This window comes from Pectinophora gossypiella, chromosome 10 (genome assembly GCF_024362695.1).
Source record: "Pectinophora gossypiella chromosome 10, ilPecGoss1.1, whole genome shotgun sequence".
NCBI classification, from domain to species: domain Eukaryota; kingdom Metazoa; phylum Arthropoda; class Insecta; order Lepidoptera; family Gelechiidae; genus Pectinophora; species Pectinophora gossypiella.
The window spans coordinates 6,239,938-6,259,064 of record NC_065413.1 but is presented as its reverse complement, the minus strand read 5'-3'; the positions used below and the strand labels follow the sequence as shown (position 1 = coordinate 6,259,064).

Genomic DNA, 19,127 nt, shown 5'->3' with positions numbered 1-19,127 from the left:
GATTAAAATAATCTATTAGCGTAAGAACGAACAAATTTGTATTTGGAGTTAATAATAGGTACTTAATGATGACCTATTGAAAATAAATCGTCGCTGATCTTTCTAACTGACGTATCTGCACCGTATGCAAATGCAAATAAGACACAAATCACAGATAAAAAACAGATATGTGAGTTGGCAAGATTAGCGAAAAAATTGGCAGGAGAGTTAAAAAGACCACATCGAAGCAATTCATCTGAAAAGCAATATTCAAATAATTTGCGCATATAATAGTAAGTGCGCAATGCAAACAAATGTCAAATAATATTGCTTTCTTAGATGAATTGCTTCAATGTGGCCATTTGAATCCCTCAGTTCTATAGCAGGACAGTTTTTCACTCATTGTAACATGACTCTTTTGTCGTCATTTACTATGATCAATGAAACATACCACTTTTTTCCCAGTAGAGTTTATCAATTATTGAGCAAATTTTTTATCAAATTAATAACAAATTGAATGTGTCAAAATGATTTTCCTAAGAAGACGTTGACGTTTCAGAGTTTATCTTCTTATTATGACCTTTATGCCACTAATTTCATCACGCACGAGCTATTATTTCTAATTAACAAAAGCTGTATATTACGAGCACTATTGAACGGCCTCTGTGGTCCAGTGGTTGAGCGTCGAGCTCACGATCAGGAGGTGTCGGGTTCGAATCCCGGGGACATATCACAAAAATCACTTTGTGATCTCTAGTTTGGTTAGGACGTTACATGTTGATCACCTATTGTCTGAAAGTAACATGATCCACGCTTCGGAAGGCAGGTTAAGCCGTTGGACCCGGTTAATACGTACTGATGTTAGTGAGGAGTGAGGAGCTCGGTGGCACAGCGATAAACGCGCTCGCATCTGCGATTGTTGAAGTTAAGCAACTTTCGCAAAGGCTGGTCATAGGATGGGTGACCATAAAAAAAATAGTTTTCATCTCGAGCTCCTCCGTGCTTCGGAAGGCATGTTAAGCCGTTGGTCCCGGCGGCATTAGCAGTCGTTAACATCCACCAATCCGCACTGGGCTCGCGTGGTGGTATAAGGCCCGATCTCCTTATCCATCCATAAGGAAGGCTCGTGCCCCAACAGTGGGGACGTTAATCGCGATGATGATGTTAGTGAGTAATCGTTATATGAGTCATGTCAGGGAACTTTGGCGGCTCAATAATAACTCTGACACCAGGGTTGATCAAAATCAAAATCAAATCAAATATAATTTATTGCACAGAACTAAATTTCAACAATCAGAAGACATGAATATAGTATGAGTACAATTTGGGCGGCATGATTTGATGAGTTTGGTTGATACCTTACAACCCACACGATAGAAGGCGAGACGAGCACTATTGAAATTCTAGTAGCTTGACCTATACAAAAATCTTTATGTATAATAAAATATATAAAGATTGTTGTAGTTGCGTTGTGAATGTTATAATGTAGTTTATGTAAGGTGAACTTATATGCGACTTAATATTGTTATTTTGTTTATATTCTTTATTATAATAATATACCATATATATACACATATTAATAACGGCTTGCACGATCCACCACTGATGACCAAGCCACACGGCAAATAACAACAATATAAACAAACGACAGAAAACAAACAGACAATAGATACAAGCTACAGTGATACGTATAGGTACATTCAAATCAGGCCGAGTTATTGCCCTCGACTGCTGCGGGGGCGGGACAAACTTGAGTCGGACCAAAAACCCTATCAAGATCTTTTTCGGATCTAATCCGGTTAGCCGGGTCTCCCTGGTCTCGGCGGGTGAAAATTTTGCCATCTCGTGTCCAAACGTACCGCCAATTAGTGGAACCCGCCAACTTACGAGCACGGCCGAACAACAAGCGGTTGTTCTTGGTTAGGCGCTCGTTTACATAGAAGCGTCTAGGTTCGGCGCGTAGTCCTATCCCCTCTGTAGTGACGGTGCGGCGCACGCGCGCCTCGCGCAGGAACCGGTCGCGTGTGGTGCGGCGCGCGAGCCGCACGGCGATGTTGCGCGGACGAGGGACGCCCTCGCTCCCCGCGCGCACTCCGCCTACACGCACACAGCTGACCATATCGCGCTCGTCGACGGTCACTCCGAGCTTCGCGGCGCACGCCGCAACGAGGTGGGCGACATTCTCCCCACTCTCCTCGGGAATTCCGGAGATCTCGATGTCGTTCAGGAGTAGCTCCTGGTCGCGATCATCGAGATCCTGCTTCAGTTGCGCGACCGTCGACTCCAACGCGCTGATGAGCCCACCTTGGGCACCGTCTCCCCCGACACTCGTAGTCTGCTCCACTGCATCGACCCTTGCCTCCAGCTTGCTGAGCCGTGCGTCACAGGAGGACACCATGGCACGCAGGTCCTGCATGTCCTGGCGGAACGCGCGGATCTCCTCCCGAGTCTGCCTCATCTCCTCACGGAGCTCTTCTCGGTTCTGCCGCATCTCCTCGCGAAACTTTCGCATTTCCGCAGACAGGATGGCCTCCGGCTCTTGGTACTCGACAGTGACATCGAGCGCTGTTGTGTTGAGCGAGGCAGCGACCTCACGCGCGTCACCAAGCTCGATGCTGGCTGGCTGGGTGGCAGCCGAAGACTCGGACATTGAGTCGTCCAGTAAATAGGCGTTACCTACACCGCGTATGGGCGTGCTATTGTCATTTTTTGTAGGCATTCTGGCTCTACAGCTCGGGCAACGCCAAGACTCGTGTATTTGTGTATCCCTAGGTACATTGACACACGACCTATGGCTTGCCCCTTTGCAGCCAGGACACACGATGCCGTCTGGTAGGGACATGAATTTACAGCACGCACTGCACTTCACCGGCATAGTTGTAACAGCTCGATCGATCCGTTTGTTATTTAAAACAAAAGTTCACAACAAACCTAACAGATGGCGTTAGTGTGATGTAAATATTCGTACAATTTTTGTAGTGACACTTTTTAAGTTTGTTTAGTATAATAATATAACTTGTGTAAAATTTTACTACAAATATATGTGTTATATGCACTGTACGAATTTTATTTGCCACTTTGCTCCAGTAATTATTTATGTGGGTACACTTTAGGTTTACGAGTCGCGAGTGGATTTTTAATTTTAAGTTTAGCACCGTAATCCTGGCACTTCACTGAAATCCCACAATGTATATTGCTCACTAGGGTCTTCTTAAGCTTTTTGTATATGTGACGCACTGTAATTACTAAGGTAAATATTTTTTATCGAGGCAACGAGATGTCGTACCGTCAGTAAACACGACGTCCGTGACGTCACTCCATCATTGCATTACATCATTGCAACTACATCATTGCATTATCAGCTAAGTACCTGCGTTTCAATGAGTTACTTATTAAATATTAGAACTACCCTATCACATGCTTAGTTTTGTATCACGTTTAATTTATAAATCTTCAAAATCTGTTTGACATTTATTTTACCTTTGGATTTTTATAGAAATAAACTAAATATCAGTTGGGTAAATTTCAAAGATGGTGTGATGTTAAATCATCGGTTTATTTCTTGGACCATTTTTTACGTCACAATTTATTGAAATAATGGACTTTACGCCTTCTTCTTTGTCATTTCGTCGATCTGTAAGTAGAAAATTTCATAAGCATGTTTGGTGTTCAGCAGATTGTGTTTTCTTGACGTGACTTACGAATTTTCTTCAGAAGGTATTCTCTACTTAAAGCTTTCACTCGTTAAAAAAATTAAGACATCTAGGAAGATCCTCGGACCCGGAGCGATTGTCTGAGTAGACTCTGTTGCAAGCAAGAGAGTAGCAAGCATTCTGACCGCCGGTGAGGTATCATAATACTTACTACTATGATTTATTTTTATATTATTGTATTTTGTGATATAACTTCTTTCGCTGATATCATAATTACACTTTGTACATTTGCACTTACCAAATTTTTCGTTTGCTCATGGAGTTTGTCCAAGGCTGCTTTCACTGATTCAGGGTTGACGTTTTCTTTGAACTGATCAGATAGTTCCTTCAACTTCTGTTGAGCTGTCTCCAAAATGTTTTCCGTTTTTGGCGCTTCAGTCGCCTCGCGCTTTATTAAAGCGTGTACCTATCAAAAGAGATATAAATGCATGTGTTTTTATAAGTTTTAAAATTATTATATTATATGCCTTACTCTTGTTGTTATATTGAATAACTAATGATAATTGGGTTTAGCGGAATCAAATAATTGGAAACAATTGCAGTATGAAGTTTTGCCATGCACCGGGTCAACTATTTAAAGTAAAACTTATTTAATAGATACTTATTTAATAGATTTATAAGAAAATTGGTTCCTATTAGACGGTAAACATAAATTTGTTTAATAAAGAACTTTTTGACCCTTAGTTGTGAGGCTAGGTAAGTTATGAAATGTCTGTTCAAATATCGAGGATAAAGTGCTATTAATATCTTCGAAATTAAATAACTTATTGTACGAATCAGCTCGTGAGGTTAATGATCGACCATACTATCAATGTGCAGAGGTCCCGGAATGTTTAAAAAAATATTTAAGCAAAGTAAATTTATGGGTTTTTGTAGACCAGTCTTTGCTTGCAGTTTGCTACCAAACTAAAACTTAAAAAAATACTATTCCATCGAAATAGGAAGCAGTTATAGCCCACAATGACACCAACCATCAGATCACGTAAACACAAAACCACTGACTAGGAGATATTGGCTAGGTATATATTAAAATAATAGCACTTTTGCTATATATAAATAACATATAATACCAACGATTATATTACCAATTGGGGTAGTCAAATATCCATCTTGAGTTCATTAGAGTAGAAGAAAAAGAACGATTCGTTTATAACATCATAGAAGGAATAATTGAAGGAAAGAGAGGAAGGGGTAGACCTAGGAGAACATTTATGACACATATAAAAGAGAAGGTGTAGGTCGTGTCGTATCAGGAGGTGAAGGATTTGGCGGGAAGATGAGAGGAATGGCGATTACTCCACCGACAAGAGCGCAGCTCTTAAATAAAGAGAGAGAGAGAGAGAGAGAGAGAGTTCATTAGAAATAACTTGTAGATGAATAAAACTTTCGTGAAGAAAAATATAGAGTACTTACACTGAGAAGGCCCACGGCCATTAGAATGATCAGGGACTTGTTCATTTTGCCTTGTATAGAATATTATTTCCTTGCTTTAGAGTAACTGTTGCTCACTTCAAGGGCAAATATTGCAGTGTGTAAGATCCTTTGTATAACCTTTTATAAGGGCAAACCTTGTTTTCCTAGTGATTATTTATCTAAGTCCAAAGTTTATAAATAATTAACAAATGACTATCACTCTGACTAACTACCTATCTTGTTTTCATTCCTGGAGTAGACCAATATTTATGTGTCAACTTTGACGTAGAGGATGATTCTAATTGTTATTCTAATATATTTGATTATCGTGTGCCGATATTTTTATGAACACGTTTTATTTGTCCTCTATTAATACATACATAATTATGCTAACGTCTGATATTTCATTTCATTTGTCATAGTAATTTAGATAAGTCAGTTGATCTGTACAGCGCCAGTTCATTGCCTTATTTTAATATTATATTATTTAATTATTATAATAAGTCAATAAAGCACGAGAACTCTTATTCGCTTTCTACAACGCGGCGTGCACGCAGCGACAAGCATATTAGGACATTCTATGTTTCGGTAATCATTTTTAGTGTTCATCTTTTGTGACCTCCATTTTATGAATTACCTTCTGATTTCTTATCTTTAGTATTCATTTTTGTATTACGGCGGTATGTGTTCTGGTCTACAATCTTCTTGATTTTCCTTCTCCATTCGCTCTAGAAACTCTACAGTTATTCAGAGAATTACCTACTTAACAAGCTTCATCGTACGCCACAATGTCAATTCACAATTCGACATCAGGCTAGATTGTGGTCATGTCTCGTGGTGCCAAACGTTAATACAGAAAGGAATTTGATAGGAATACATAATTCAGCAACAGCCTCCGTGGTCTAGTGGTTAGAGCGTTAGGCTCACGATCTGGAGATCCGGGTTCGATTCCCGATGGGGACATTGTCGAATTCACTTTGTGAGACTGTCCTTTGTTTGGTAAGGACTTTTCAGGCTTGAATCACCTGATTGTCCGAAAAAGTAAGATGATTCCGTGCTTCGGAGGGCACGTTAAGCCGTTGGTCCCGGCTATTAGCCGTAAAAACACCTCCACCAACCCGCAGTGGAGCAGTGTAGTGGAGTATGCTCCATACCCCCTCCGGTTGATTGAGGGGAGGCCTGTGCCCAGCAGTGGGACGTATATAGGCAGTTTATGTACATAATTCAGAATCAGTGGCGGCCCTAGGGCGGTGCGTGTTGTGTTACTGCACCGGGTGCCGAAATTGCCGAAATGGGGGGGGGGAGTAAATCAACCAAGACTGGTCCACCCTGGCCCCAAACTAACTTCATCGTGTTAAATTGCTCATACCGGGTGCCAATAACATTGGTAAACAACATTTTTTATTTTAAGGGGCTGAGCGGTGCCACTTTGAGGTCTCGCACCACCTGAATATTATACTAGGGCCGCCACTGTTCAGAATTTAAGACACCCCGTAGTTGTTTAGAAGCTAATCATTCGAGTAATGAGACCCATTTGATTGGCAGTGTCTAATAACAACTAGGTAAGTACCATAATTAGCATATTTATATAATATGCTATCCAGTAAGTGCATTTCTCGTTTGTCTTCTAACATGCTTTGGACGATAAACTGCGTTGACTATAATTTATTGTCTGTCATTTAAAAATGTCATCATCACTAATTTAAGAGCCACGCTCTTGTCGTTGTAGAGTGTGATGGCGCCCAGAATAATGTATTTCAATGTCGTACTAGGACTCCTGTCCTCCGCCTCTGAATAGTACTGACAGTTACTGCTGCCCTCTGTCAGGTTCCAGGTTACAGTCCCTGTGACTCGCGTCTGCCGTCCTGCAATGCCGTACCCATAGCTCCCATCTCCGCCTTTGCAGCCGTTGAGGTCTTCACCCGTATCCCTGAGCAAGGATTCTACCTCGTAGGTCTGGGTCCCTATTCGAACTCACGAAGCCGCCATCTCACTCCGGCCTGTGCTGAAGTAAGAGGCGCCCATCCCCGCGGCAAGGATGCACCGAACAGGAATTGCCCCAGTGGAAGGCAGATGATGATTCTGTCCCCTTGGGGCCGGGTTAATGGTTTTGTATGGAACCAAAACCAATATAAAAATATACAGAGAACCTAATATACAGGGTGTTAGTGACATCGTAAAAAATACTGAGGGGGATGATTCAGACCATGATTCTGAGTTAATATCAAGTGGAATTTTCCTCTCGGAAAATTCATGAAATGATAGTGTTCTGGAATATTCTACTGACATCAACTCAAAATCATGGTCTAAATCATCCCTCAAAGTTTTCGTTACGATGTCACTAACACTTTGTGTATAAAGGATTTTCTTTTGTAGTGTGGGTTGTGAGTTCGATGACGTACGACTCAATGGTATTACGGTTACTGAGCTGCCAGAGGTTCTTTATATGCGTCAAATGACAAATATGTAAGTTATGTTAGTAAGTATTTAAATAGCCAAGACCGACCACTTAACGTGTCTTTCGAAGCACGTAATCTTCTCACTTTTTGGACAATCAAATGATTCAGTGTCTAATGTTTTCATGAAATAAAGAATAAACTCACAAAATGGTTCCAGATTTTATTAATAATCCTCTCAAAAATGAAACCGGACCTCCAGATCTTGAGCCTAATGCTTTATTTAATGCTATATTACTCAACCACGAAGAAAGTTCGTGAATATATACACACATTAACTCACGCCATTCATACTAGCGAGCAGCCAGCGGGTGGTCAGCGAATTATAGGTGGCATAATCATAGATATATAACTACCGCACATAAAATGCGTCATACAAAATTACGACGAAAACTTGACGTTTACTTAGTTATACATTCATATACGTAATGGTATATAAATTCAAAAATACGTAGATACGGTCGTTGTCATGTGACGCCTAACATTTATTTATTTTATTTTTTTTATTTATTTTCTTTTCTTAACGCGGTTGGGTTATACAAATCCACATGTTGTCAGTTCGTGGCATAATCGCGTACTACGGAATGTCACAGTTGTTGTGCTCAAAGTTTTCGTACAGCTTATTGAGCGTTCCTGTTTAATATACGGTACTTACATATTAATAGGCATAAAACAAAACGACAAGGAATTAATTTTAATTTATTTGATTTTCTTTGTTATATATACGCGTAGTTAACACTAGTCAATTTTTCTCTTCAAGACTTCTTGTCTTCTAGTGAACTGGTTTTGCTTGAAAGTAGCTTATTTCTTGTATCTATCTTTATATTATAACAAATAATTGTATCTTACTGCTTTTTATGTCCAGGACTAAATTTCCGCTTAACATCGTTGTACTGAAACAAAAACAAACTTTATTCATACTGTGGGTATAAATCTAATTACAGCTCTGTAATTTCTACTGAAGTAGGTATATTTGCATACATTACATTATACATGTAGATACATCTGTCATTCTCTTTTTTGACGTGACTTATTGTAGATTTGCAGCGTATACTTGGCCGGAGTTTTCATTCTCACACTCAGTCATATTATTAGCATCATGGTCTAAGTAAGGATAAATGGCAATTTACCTAAGTTGATTTGCATAAGCTAGTATCTATGTGCTACCACACTTTTTTAGTTTACTATTGTTCGACAATATTTCACTTTATGGGATTGGAAATAAAGTTGATTATTTAGCGTTATCAGAAAGTGATTGCGCCGCTATTGCTATACCTATGCTATTGCTTCTACGCTGTTCTAGGAGCGGATAAAAACAGAATACGTTCAGCTGCTTTTCTTTCCCGGCAAGCCGTCAAGTCGGACTGAGATTATATTCTTTCTAACACGATGAGCAATTGTTATGGGCGATAGACTGACGTCATCATAACGTTCAGCAAATCTTAGGTCTTCGTATCAACAGCTGCAAGTTGTCTTTGATTACTTCTGTCTCTGCCCACCCCATTAGGAATTACGGGCGTGAGTTTATTTATATTGCTGTTGTAAGAACTATAGGCTCTCAAACAGTAAGCTCTTACTGACTCATCTCCGTTTTTCACAGGGCCTGTTATCTCACCTGAAGATTTAATAAGTCGGGTTTTTTACAAAAGCGACTGCCTGCCTGACCTTCCAACCCGCGAAGGGAAAACCAGCCCAATAGAGGTTTGGTCACATAGGTACATCCAAAAAATGCATTTCTCGGGAATGTACGTTTCCTCCCGATGTTTTCCTTCACCGCTGAGCAAGTGATAATCATTTATGATCCAAACATGAATTGAAAAAACCGACAGTCATTGATTTAGGCTTGTGCTGGATTCGAACCTGCGACAATAAAGTGAGAGGCAAGCGTTCTACCAACTGGGCTACCAAGGCTCTATAGTAAGAGAGTAATCTCTTACTAAGTACGTTTGCTTAACTTGTTTATTACTTAAACAAACCTGATTCTCAAAGTTATTAATAACATCCATATCAGCGTCACTTATCACTACCGGAGTTTGGATTCCCGTTCTCTTGTTGTTGTTAGTGTTTATGCTCATTCTAAAATTTTCCACTTGTCTAGTCATAGCATCTTCGAAATCACGGCTTTTGACATCATATCGCCGAGTAGGAACCGCTTGAACCTGGAAAAAAATATGTTTTAATATAAATAATAAAGTATTTCTATGCTGCACTATCCTGCTGCATCATATGAGTAACATTACATTTCTCCTCTACCGGAAGATGGCCTGGAAGAGATTTCTACTTGGCCGTAAAGTATATTGTATACTTTATCTTTCTTTGTTTCTATATCTTGTATAATAAAGTATTTGTTACGTAAAAGGTCCTACTTTGATTTTGTACCATAAGATAATTATGTACTACATACATATATAAACTCACTACTATTTCCCACCGGGGTAACCAGAGACTATTGAATTCCATTTGCTTCGATCCTGACACACTTCTCTTGCTTCCTCCGCATTCATCAATTGTTTCGCTTGTAATGTATTACTACGTAGAATAAAATTATAATTAAAACCACAAGTAACCAAAAGTACTTACACTGACAAGGCAAATCGCCAAAAGAATATACAATTTATTCATTTTTTCGTAATTCTGTAAAAAAATACCACCACACCGTACACAAGTAGACACGCAAATGATAATAATGAAATGTATGTTATTATTAGTCTAGATAATTTACACAAAAGTTCAACACCTTTGTATCTCGCTTATCGGCAGAATATTACAATTTCAAGCATTGTTATCATTAAATTTGAGTCGAACTGGAATCATATTTCCATGTTTTATTTACTTCTAAATAATGACAGTTTCTTTTTTTAAATACGGTATAACCCATGCGAATTAAATAGGAAGAGCTGGTGCGTAAGTTTGCATACCTATCAGAGAGGTTGGTTGATTTGTACGGGTTATATTTGCAATACGAAGGATCGTGATAGAATGAAGAATTATATCGTGTGCATTGAATAAAATATTTTCATTAAATACTTAAGTGGCGGGTTATTTCCTACCGTTCACTTCGTTTACTACCTACTGATCAACGGTGTCGGCGTCATTTGTAGACAGATCATTCGGCGCCACATATTTCTCACTATTACAGTATATATTATATTTCTCACTAAACAGTAGATTCCACAATGGTCTGATTCTATTGATCACAAGACTAGAATACGATTGAAATAATACAAGTTGATTTTTACTGTGAGAATGCATAATATCGAAACAATAATAGAATTCTTACACACAGATATAATCGTCGAAAGACTCATTGCGAATCATCCAGACTTACATTATAAATGCGAATGTATTTCTGTCAGTCTGTTCGCCTATTATTTTTTCACGTAAAAACCGCTAAACCGATTTAGATGACATTCGATAGTTTGTCATCTAAATCGGTTTAACCAAAGTGATAAAAACCGGATTTATCCAGAACTGTCACCTTCTAAATGGATGAAAAGGGAATGTAACAAAACATGACGCGCGCGACAGCTGAATTCTACGTGGAAATAGTTGCCGGCGGAAAACTAGTTTTACATAACATAAACAGACCTTAAACATCTTAGACCAGGATATAAATAGAAGCGAAATAGTTTTTGTTATATTTTATAAGCCATCGGTTTTCGCTTGTTTCCTCGCCCCTTATAGCTAGTTGGAGCTCGATCATTATTTACTTAGGACAAAACATCCGTTAAATAAATATGGATCGACAAAATTGTTTTTGAATCCCGATTTTAAGTGTTTGCTATATACATTTGCCGGATTAAATAATATTAGACGTAAGTTTATTTTATGTGAGGTAAGACGAGACACTTAGTGAAAAAAATACTTTTATTACTGAATCAAGATTATGGTCATGTTTGGAAGCGATGAAGAAAAAGTCCGTGAAGAAGCCCACCACTTTTTAGACCCTCAGTGTTGGTCCATCAGGTCCATGGATTTTATTCGCTTTCAGTCAAGCATACCCTTGCCTATAGCAACCGTAGTACATACCTAGTTCCTACGTCTTAGTAATTATTCAATAAAATAAATATAATATTTAAAATTAAATTGTTTTAAAAATGCCGGCTATATTTTATTTTATTTATATACGTTAGTAAATAATTGAATTTACATTTAATACTTAGTTTCACATCACAATACGAATTTCTAATTTATATATTGTTTAATATTTATGTTTGTTTATGTTTAATTTTCATTATGACGAAGTTTCGAAGACGGCGCAGTCAAGTCATCAAACTGAAAAAGAAATATAATTCGTAAATACAAATTAGCTATTATTATTATAAAATACCTTCTATGATATAGACATAAGACTAAAGAAAGAAAAAACTACATAGCTTTAAATTATGTAAGTAGTTAAATAATTAAAAAATAAAACTCAAATTAATTTAATTTTGTGTCAAGCTGCTCTTCAATAATCAGAATCAAGAAATCTTGCTGCTTTTAAAAATGAACTGCTATAATAAACTGCGTTTGGGCAACAACATAAAAACGAATATTTAACAAGGCGTCCGAAGTCCAGTGGTTGAGCGTTCTGCTCACAATCCGGAGGTCCCGGGTTCGAATCCCGTTGGGGACTCATCACTTTGTGATCCCTAGTTTGCTAAGGATATTGCAGACTGATCACCTGATTGTCCCGAAGTAAGATGATCCGTGCTTCGGATGACAAATTAAGCCGTTGGTCCGTTAGTCAGGGGCTTTTGGCGGTAATATATCATAAATCAAAATCAATAATAACCCTGCCCCCCCGGGCAGATGAGGTTGGCCATTCACCTCACGACCCACACGATAGAATAAGATAACTTACTGCTTTGGACACTCTGTTGAGCGAGTCCCCAACCACAGCAAACACTGGCTGCAGCTGCTTCTCATTCACATCCGACAGACTCTTGGCTAAGCTTTGATCCAGGCATTTCCTAAACTCTTCTAAGTTCAGTTGAAAGGACTCCAGGACGTTAGGTTTTTGGTTTGAAGGGACTAAAGTGACGTCACGTTTGACGAACGCTGCTTGCGTCTGTTTGTGGATGGATGGAATACATCAATCAAATATAAATACAATAATAGCACAAGACAATCGGTCGTCCATAATTATAATCTGTGCTGCATTATATCTCTTCTAAATTGTAAGTTCAGCAAAAACGTAAACTAACCTACATTCTCCATTTTTTCTTTTTGTTTTCCTTAGGGGCCTATTTCAAAAGGACTCTAAGGTTACTTCACCTGCGGGAAATTATTCTGGATTCGGAGCCCTTTATACAACTGCAAACATTTTGTTGGTGGTTCCACGGTGGTGTTATTAAACTCTGATATTTAGGAACCTGAATGAATAATCAGTAACTACTGAAGACTATTATTTAAATAATTTTATTCCCATGAGATAATCATTTTAATATCTTGCTGGTACTTACGTGGATAATCAAAAAAACGAACAACAATGTAACAATTTTGCACTTCATTCTGTCGTGTTCGTGTTCAGAATTACATGGGAAGATCGCAAACTGTGAGCAATTGTCATGAGTTAACTCTTATGTACCAACCATGTCTGTTTGTAGGACATCTATTATACACTTCACAGGTAATAAAGTCAAACAACAAAGTCTATATTTACTGCGTTTTACTATTTAAGCAAAGCGAAACTTATTGCTACTTTAGCCGGAACAATAATATAAAAAACACATCATCAAAAATACATAGTACACGACTAGACTATAGAATCAAAATTATTGTTTATTTTCCATTAAATTAAATAGACTATTTATAATTCATTTATTTGTGAATACAAGATTTAATAGTTATATACAATCTGTAGAAAAAGTATCTAACGAAATTATTATCTACCGGCAGTATCTAAAATCGACAGTATATCGTGTGTATAAAAAAGTTTTAGCTAAATGAATGGATCTGGTCAATATTTGGGTACCTACTTTAATCCTAAATTGAAACTGTTATAAACGGCACCTCATTGGCTAGAAGCAAAAGGTGTCAAGTAATTCTAGTATATTTTTTTGGAGTATTTAATACACACTATTTTTTTTTTAAGTTTTGACCTCTTCATTATCTTCTGTTAAAATATGTCGGAGTTTGTTGAAATCGCCTTATCTGGGTCACAAGAATTCAGTGTTTTCTTAAGTAGGTATTGATTATGTTTCCGATGTTTTGAGTTATTACAGTGGTTCGACATCACCATCTTCGCTTTCTTCTTTGAAGTTAAACTGAAAATGAAACGTATTTTTAATGTAAAGTAGTAAGATACATATTTTTTTTATCAAGCAGTGTTAGTGTGTTTGATATAAGGGCTGCTTACTTGTAAAAAAAAACGTACCACACGTATTTGTTTGTAAGAAATTGTGGTAGTTTTGTACTTATCTATGCAAGAAAATTGCTCATTTAGTCACTAAATTACGTAATATGTTGCTAATTCTTCAAATCTCGTGCTTAAAAATCCAAGTAGGTATACTCCATGTTTAGAATACACACAACACATATCTAAGATAATTCTAAAAGGATTAACTTAAGGCACTTTACAAGTATGTGTTTACTGCGCAAACAGCCCGGGTACTTCGTAACTTTGTAAGTACAGATCAAACATAACTTTGCATCTTGTGTGACGTCATGTGTGTTCTCTGTAATAATATGCAGAGTTTATTTGCTTGGTGATACTTTGTTTTGAGACAAAATTGAGCGACTGTGAAGACGATTTGACTCAAATTTTAGTTGGATTCATGTTATTTTATTGTCTTGATTGTTTAACATATTTGCGCATTTTATACGTTTATTTCTGTATTTGTATCTATCTGTTCATGACTATTCGTTTATAATAAGTATTACCATGACTAAGTATCGTAGACCGACACTCTTTACTCTCAACAACCCATAACTTACAAATCAAGAGTATTAAATGTGGGCATCAACCTTAATAAATAAGTTTATTATACTTAAGTTTAAAATGTTTATCATGATCGCAATGATTAGTACAAATGTCTTTTGAGTCATAGTTATTCGGTGACTATTTCAATAAAAATATTTATATATCAAGACATTTAACTCCAGTGCTCGCATTATACCATGGTACTTACCAAATACTCAATATACTCGTATAGACCTGCTAGACCGATTTCCTTCAGAACAGCTTCCTCAGTATCCTCTATTTGGTCAAAGATCGGTGCCATTTTTTCCTCCATACATGCAGCCATATCATTGACAATAGATTCTATTTCATCTCCGTATGAGTAGTTAGGTGGGGTATCCCCAGATACATCGTCACTTGCATCGTCAATTACATCGTCATTTGCATCACCAGTTACATCGTCATTTGCATCGTCATTTACATCGTCATTTTTATCGTCAGTTACATCGTCATTTGCATCGTCAGTTACATCGTCATTTGCATCGTCAGTTACATCGTCATTTGCATCGTCATTTGCATCGTCATTTGCATCGTCAGTTGCATCGTCAGTTACATCGTCAGGTACATCGCCAGTTACATCGTCAGTTACATCGACAGATTTAGTGTTATCACTCTCAAATGATGGTGCTTTTGTGTCAGGAGTATCCAACACTGTTATTATTTCTGAAGAGGGGAATGTAGGGCTCGTAGACGATGATGTCTGTGGTCGAGCATATGTCTGCGGAAAAACAAACGAATAAGCAAATCAAATAAGAATTATTTTATTATTATCTTCTGATTACTTATAGTTCTGCCCACCCCATTAGGGATATCGGGCGATAGTTTTAGACGTATGTCAGCTAAATCTTGTATAATAATATGTCTCTTTTAGGCTAAAAGGTTTTAAAAAAATAAAGTGTAATGTTAATGGAGTAACTTTAAAAACCATCTGTGAAATCTTCTGTAGCACGCAAGATTCATGAGTGATATCAAGCTATTGTAACATATTATAATGACAGTATAGTATGATCAACACCAAAAATTTCTTCAGCGGCATGGAGGCAACCTATAACCTTGACGACAAAATTGTTCTTCTTCTATTGTGTGAGTTCTAAGGTGGATTACCAACCACATCAACCCTGGTGTCTGGATTATTGAGCCGTCAAAAACCTCTGACATGACTAATGACGTAATGACCATGTAGAAAAAATATTAAATAGCAATATGAAATTATAATTATTTTACATGACACCATTAATTATAGATATGACAAAATATATCTGAATCTCGTGGAAAACAATCCAAAATATTGAGGTGTCTACCCAAAATAGAGATACGTTTGAATCAAAATGGCAATTCGCTATAATTCACGGGGGATTAATAGGATATTGGCAAAGTAATTTATTTCTATTGGTGCGCCTTGTCGGAGGTGGAACTGGATACTATTAAATCCATTTTAGTTACCGTTAATATTTGAAATCAGAAGGTCTAAAAAGACCACATCCAAGCAATTCATCTAACTAGCAATATTGCAATTTGACATTTGCATATACTGGGTGTTAGTGACATCGTAACGAATATTGAGGGGGATGGTTAAGACCATGATTCTGAGTTGATATCAAGTGGAATTTCGTGTCAAAAAAATCATGAAAATTTTTCTTTTCTTTTTAATTATTTTCCAATCCATACTTTTGCGACGGAAATTTCTACTTGATATCAACTCAGAATCATGGCTTGAACCACCCCTCAAAGTTTTCGTTACGATGTCACTAACACCTTGTATAAAAGTAAGTAAATGTGAAGCAATATTGCTTCAATGTGGCCTTTTTAGCCCCCATGGTTCGTATTTTGGATTGAACCGTCAACTGTAAAAACGGTTTGTACTAGGTACCTTTTTAATTAATATTAATAAAAACGGCTACCTTTATTAAAGAGATAATAATATAAAACGGATGACTTTAGGTATTCATAATGTGGGGATGTATTCCAGAGACGGTTTAATTATATCACATCATTTCATTTCAAATAAAAAAATGTAATCACTGTAAAAAATAAAAATATTAACTTTGACTATGAAAAGCTTGAGATAGATTGTTTCCTTGAATAGTGTGAAAGCAATGTTTTCTATTTTGGAAACGTCAATATACTAAGTTATGAATATAAATATATAGACAGTCAGCCTGGCTTAAACTGCGTCTACAAATAAGTCGCGCGGCTGCAGCGCTGCTGTTGTACGACGCGTCACACATTTTGAATGGATTTATCCAACTGCCAGACTGCCGCGCGACAACAGTTCTGCAGCCTTAATGGTTTCTAGTTGACTATGATACCCTAAAATTATATGTTTACTTACACAACACAGCAGAGCAGCTAAAAATATCACAGTCAAATGAGACATTTTGGTAATCAATATTTTATACGATAAAAATAATAATACTGAATTAGTTTTCAATTCACACCTGCTTTATATATAAGGAACATTATCTCATAACACTGTGAATTAGGTGAAACAGTCACGTATTAATTTATTTATTATGGAGTTATCAATGAAACGTGTGGTTTTACATATTTCTTTGTATTATTAGTATAAAAGAAGGTGGAAATACGAAATAAACTGTACCTTGTTGGTATGTTGTCTATATATTAATTATGTTCCATATGTTATTATAATTATTCATTGCGATATCATCAAGGTCACGGGTTCGAACAATTAATTTCGAATTAACAAGCAACTCTAGTGTATTGTTTAAATACAGTATCATGTTTAATATACCATATAAATTATGTTTGGATGACATAAATTCAAACTCATAAATAACAAACCTACCTGCTAAAAAATCTTATGACTTTGATACGTCCTTGAACATTGACAGACACATTCACTGACCCATGAGCCCTGGTGAAATGAAAATGAACAATTTCACAAACGAAAATTTAAAGTTAGAAAGATAGCACACGTTTGTATATTAAACCCTTTTAATATTAAACAGTGGCTTATTTATTTAGGGTGTAAAGCGAGGCTAACTTGCTGCCATGTTAATACTTTAAGTTACCTGTAGCTTTATGTTTGCTTAAAAACAGAATTTTTGAACCGCTTTAAACGTAAAGAGCAAATGGGTGTTATCGTATTTATGTAAGGTCTTAAATATGTTTTAAAACCGTTATTACAAAACAAAATTCCAGGAGTGTAGACTATCTTAACCTTATTGCTCTAATTGGCTAAAATGCATAGGATAAAAGTATAAATGAAAGTAATGCAGAGAGGTTTTTTCTTAACACGAAACGAACCAAGTTAATATCCAATAGAGAAATATTACCTTATCTCCATTGATAAGTCTATTTCGAGAAGAATTCCAACTTATTCAAGATGTGTTTGGAAAACAGAACAAAGAATCAACGCGTTCCCCCAAGACTTAGCTATTTAGGTATTCGAACTGCGCTCGGAATATTGTAGGAAATTAATGTGCCCCTTAAGGAACACTTTCACGTATTCAATAAGGCGGTACAATATCATGAAACACTCATTAGCCGTCATAGCAACAGCTTCCCTTCAATAGTGAATGAAGACGTGAGTCTTAATTCTAGGGCCGGAACAGGGAATCTGTGATTTTAGATACTAAAGGCTTATTTCACCACTTCACTTGACTGCTTGACAGCCTATTCGAAACTTATCCAGTAGACAGTAGTATTGTTATTACACACTTATCCAGAAGATAAACTGTCAAACAGCAAGTTGTAAAACAGGCCCTTAGTGCATTTTGTTGTAAGAACGTTACCTGAATAAAAATTTGAGGTCATATACCAGGTACCTCTTTAGTTTCGGAGGACAACATGACGTCAGAAAACAAATAATAAGTGTTATGATGAGTTCATCAGTTAGTGCGTGGTTACAGATACATCATATAAAACGTCCATCAGATTAGACAACGATCCCTAAAGACAACGATATGCACATCATGCTAATTATGATAAGCAAGAAAAATCAAGGTTTTCGTTATCCTAGACGAAGCGAGTTAAAAAAAATCATTCACGGAAATAGTAAGAAAAAAAAAACATTTTAAAGATGCGCAATTCCACTATGTAAGTAAAGATCTTTTAACAGTCTCAGACAGAGGTATACAAAGAACCAAGAACTATTGTATGGACAGAAAGCAGTCACGACATTATCACAAAATGAAATGGATTTAGTTAAGAACAGTACTTAATATTTCTTATGATAAACGTTTTCTTATCGGAATAGTTCGAGTTTAAAACTCACGTGTTACAAGGATATTATAAGAATTTTTGCGAAGTTTATTCTTGTTTTCAAAAGTTTCAATAGCAGAAATAAATGCTAAGCGCCAAGCTCCATTAGACGTCAAATAAAGTGTCAAAATTTCAACCGTAGTTTTACAATTACTGTCTTGTTTGTGGTGCATCGGTTGAGAAAATAGCACAGAGGCTATATTATATACAAAATTTACCTTAGATTTATTATCTCAATCACATGGTGTATCTATATTTGCTTTCTTTTTCTTTGGGATCATCTCCATTACATAAAGTTGACTGTCAAGTCCACATGCTTGCAATGACTTCATGCCAGTAAAAAAAAATCAACGGTTCCTCATTGATTTGAATCATTCAAATTTTAGACCTTTTTCA

General features: G+C 36.8%; 2 protein-coding genes across 3 annotated transcripts in view; one reads left to right on the top strand and one right to left on the bottom strand.

The window, feature by feature from the left end:
* The window catches only part of LOC126370379 (uncharacterized), a 380,386-nt gene that overhangs the window by 263,004 nt on the left and 98,255 nt on the right, over nt 1-19,127 (top strand). The gene's annotated exons all lie outside the window — the stretch shown is intronic.
* On the bottom strand, nt 13,009-16,950 carry LOC126370305 (germ cell nuclear acidic protein-like). Of its 2 annotated transcripts, XM_050015155.1 has the most exons (4): nt 16,840-16,950; nt 15,032-15,225; nt 14,677-14,995; nt 13,009-13,812 (listed from the first exon to the last, which is right to left on the bottom strand). In XM_050015155.1, the coding sequence occupies exons 1-4, from the start codon at nt 16,882-16,884 to the stop codon at nt 13,765-13,767; spliced, it is 606 nt and encodes a 201-aa protein (XP_049871112.1). In that variant the 5' UTR covers nt 16,885-16,950; the 3' UTR covers nt 13,009-13,764. The 2 variants fall into 2 exon arrangements, with proteins under 2 accessions (XP_049871112.1, XP_049871111.1); XM_050015154.1 differs by having other exon boundaries at nt 14,677-15,225.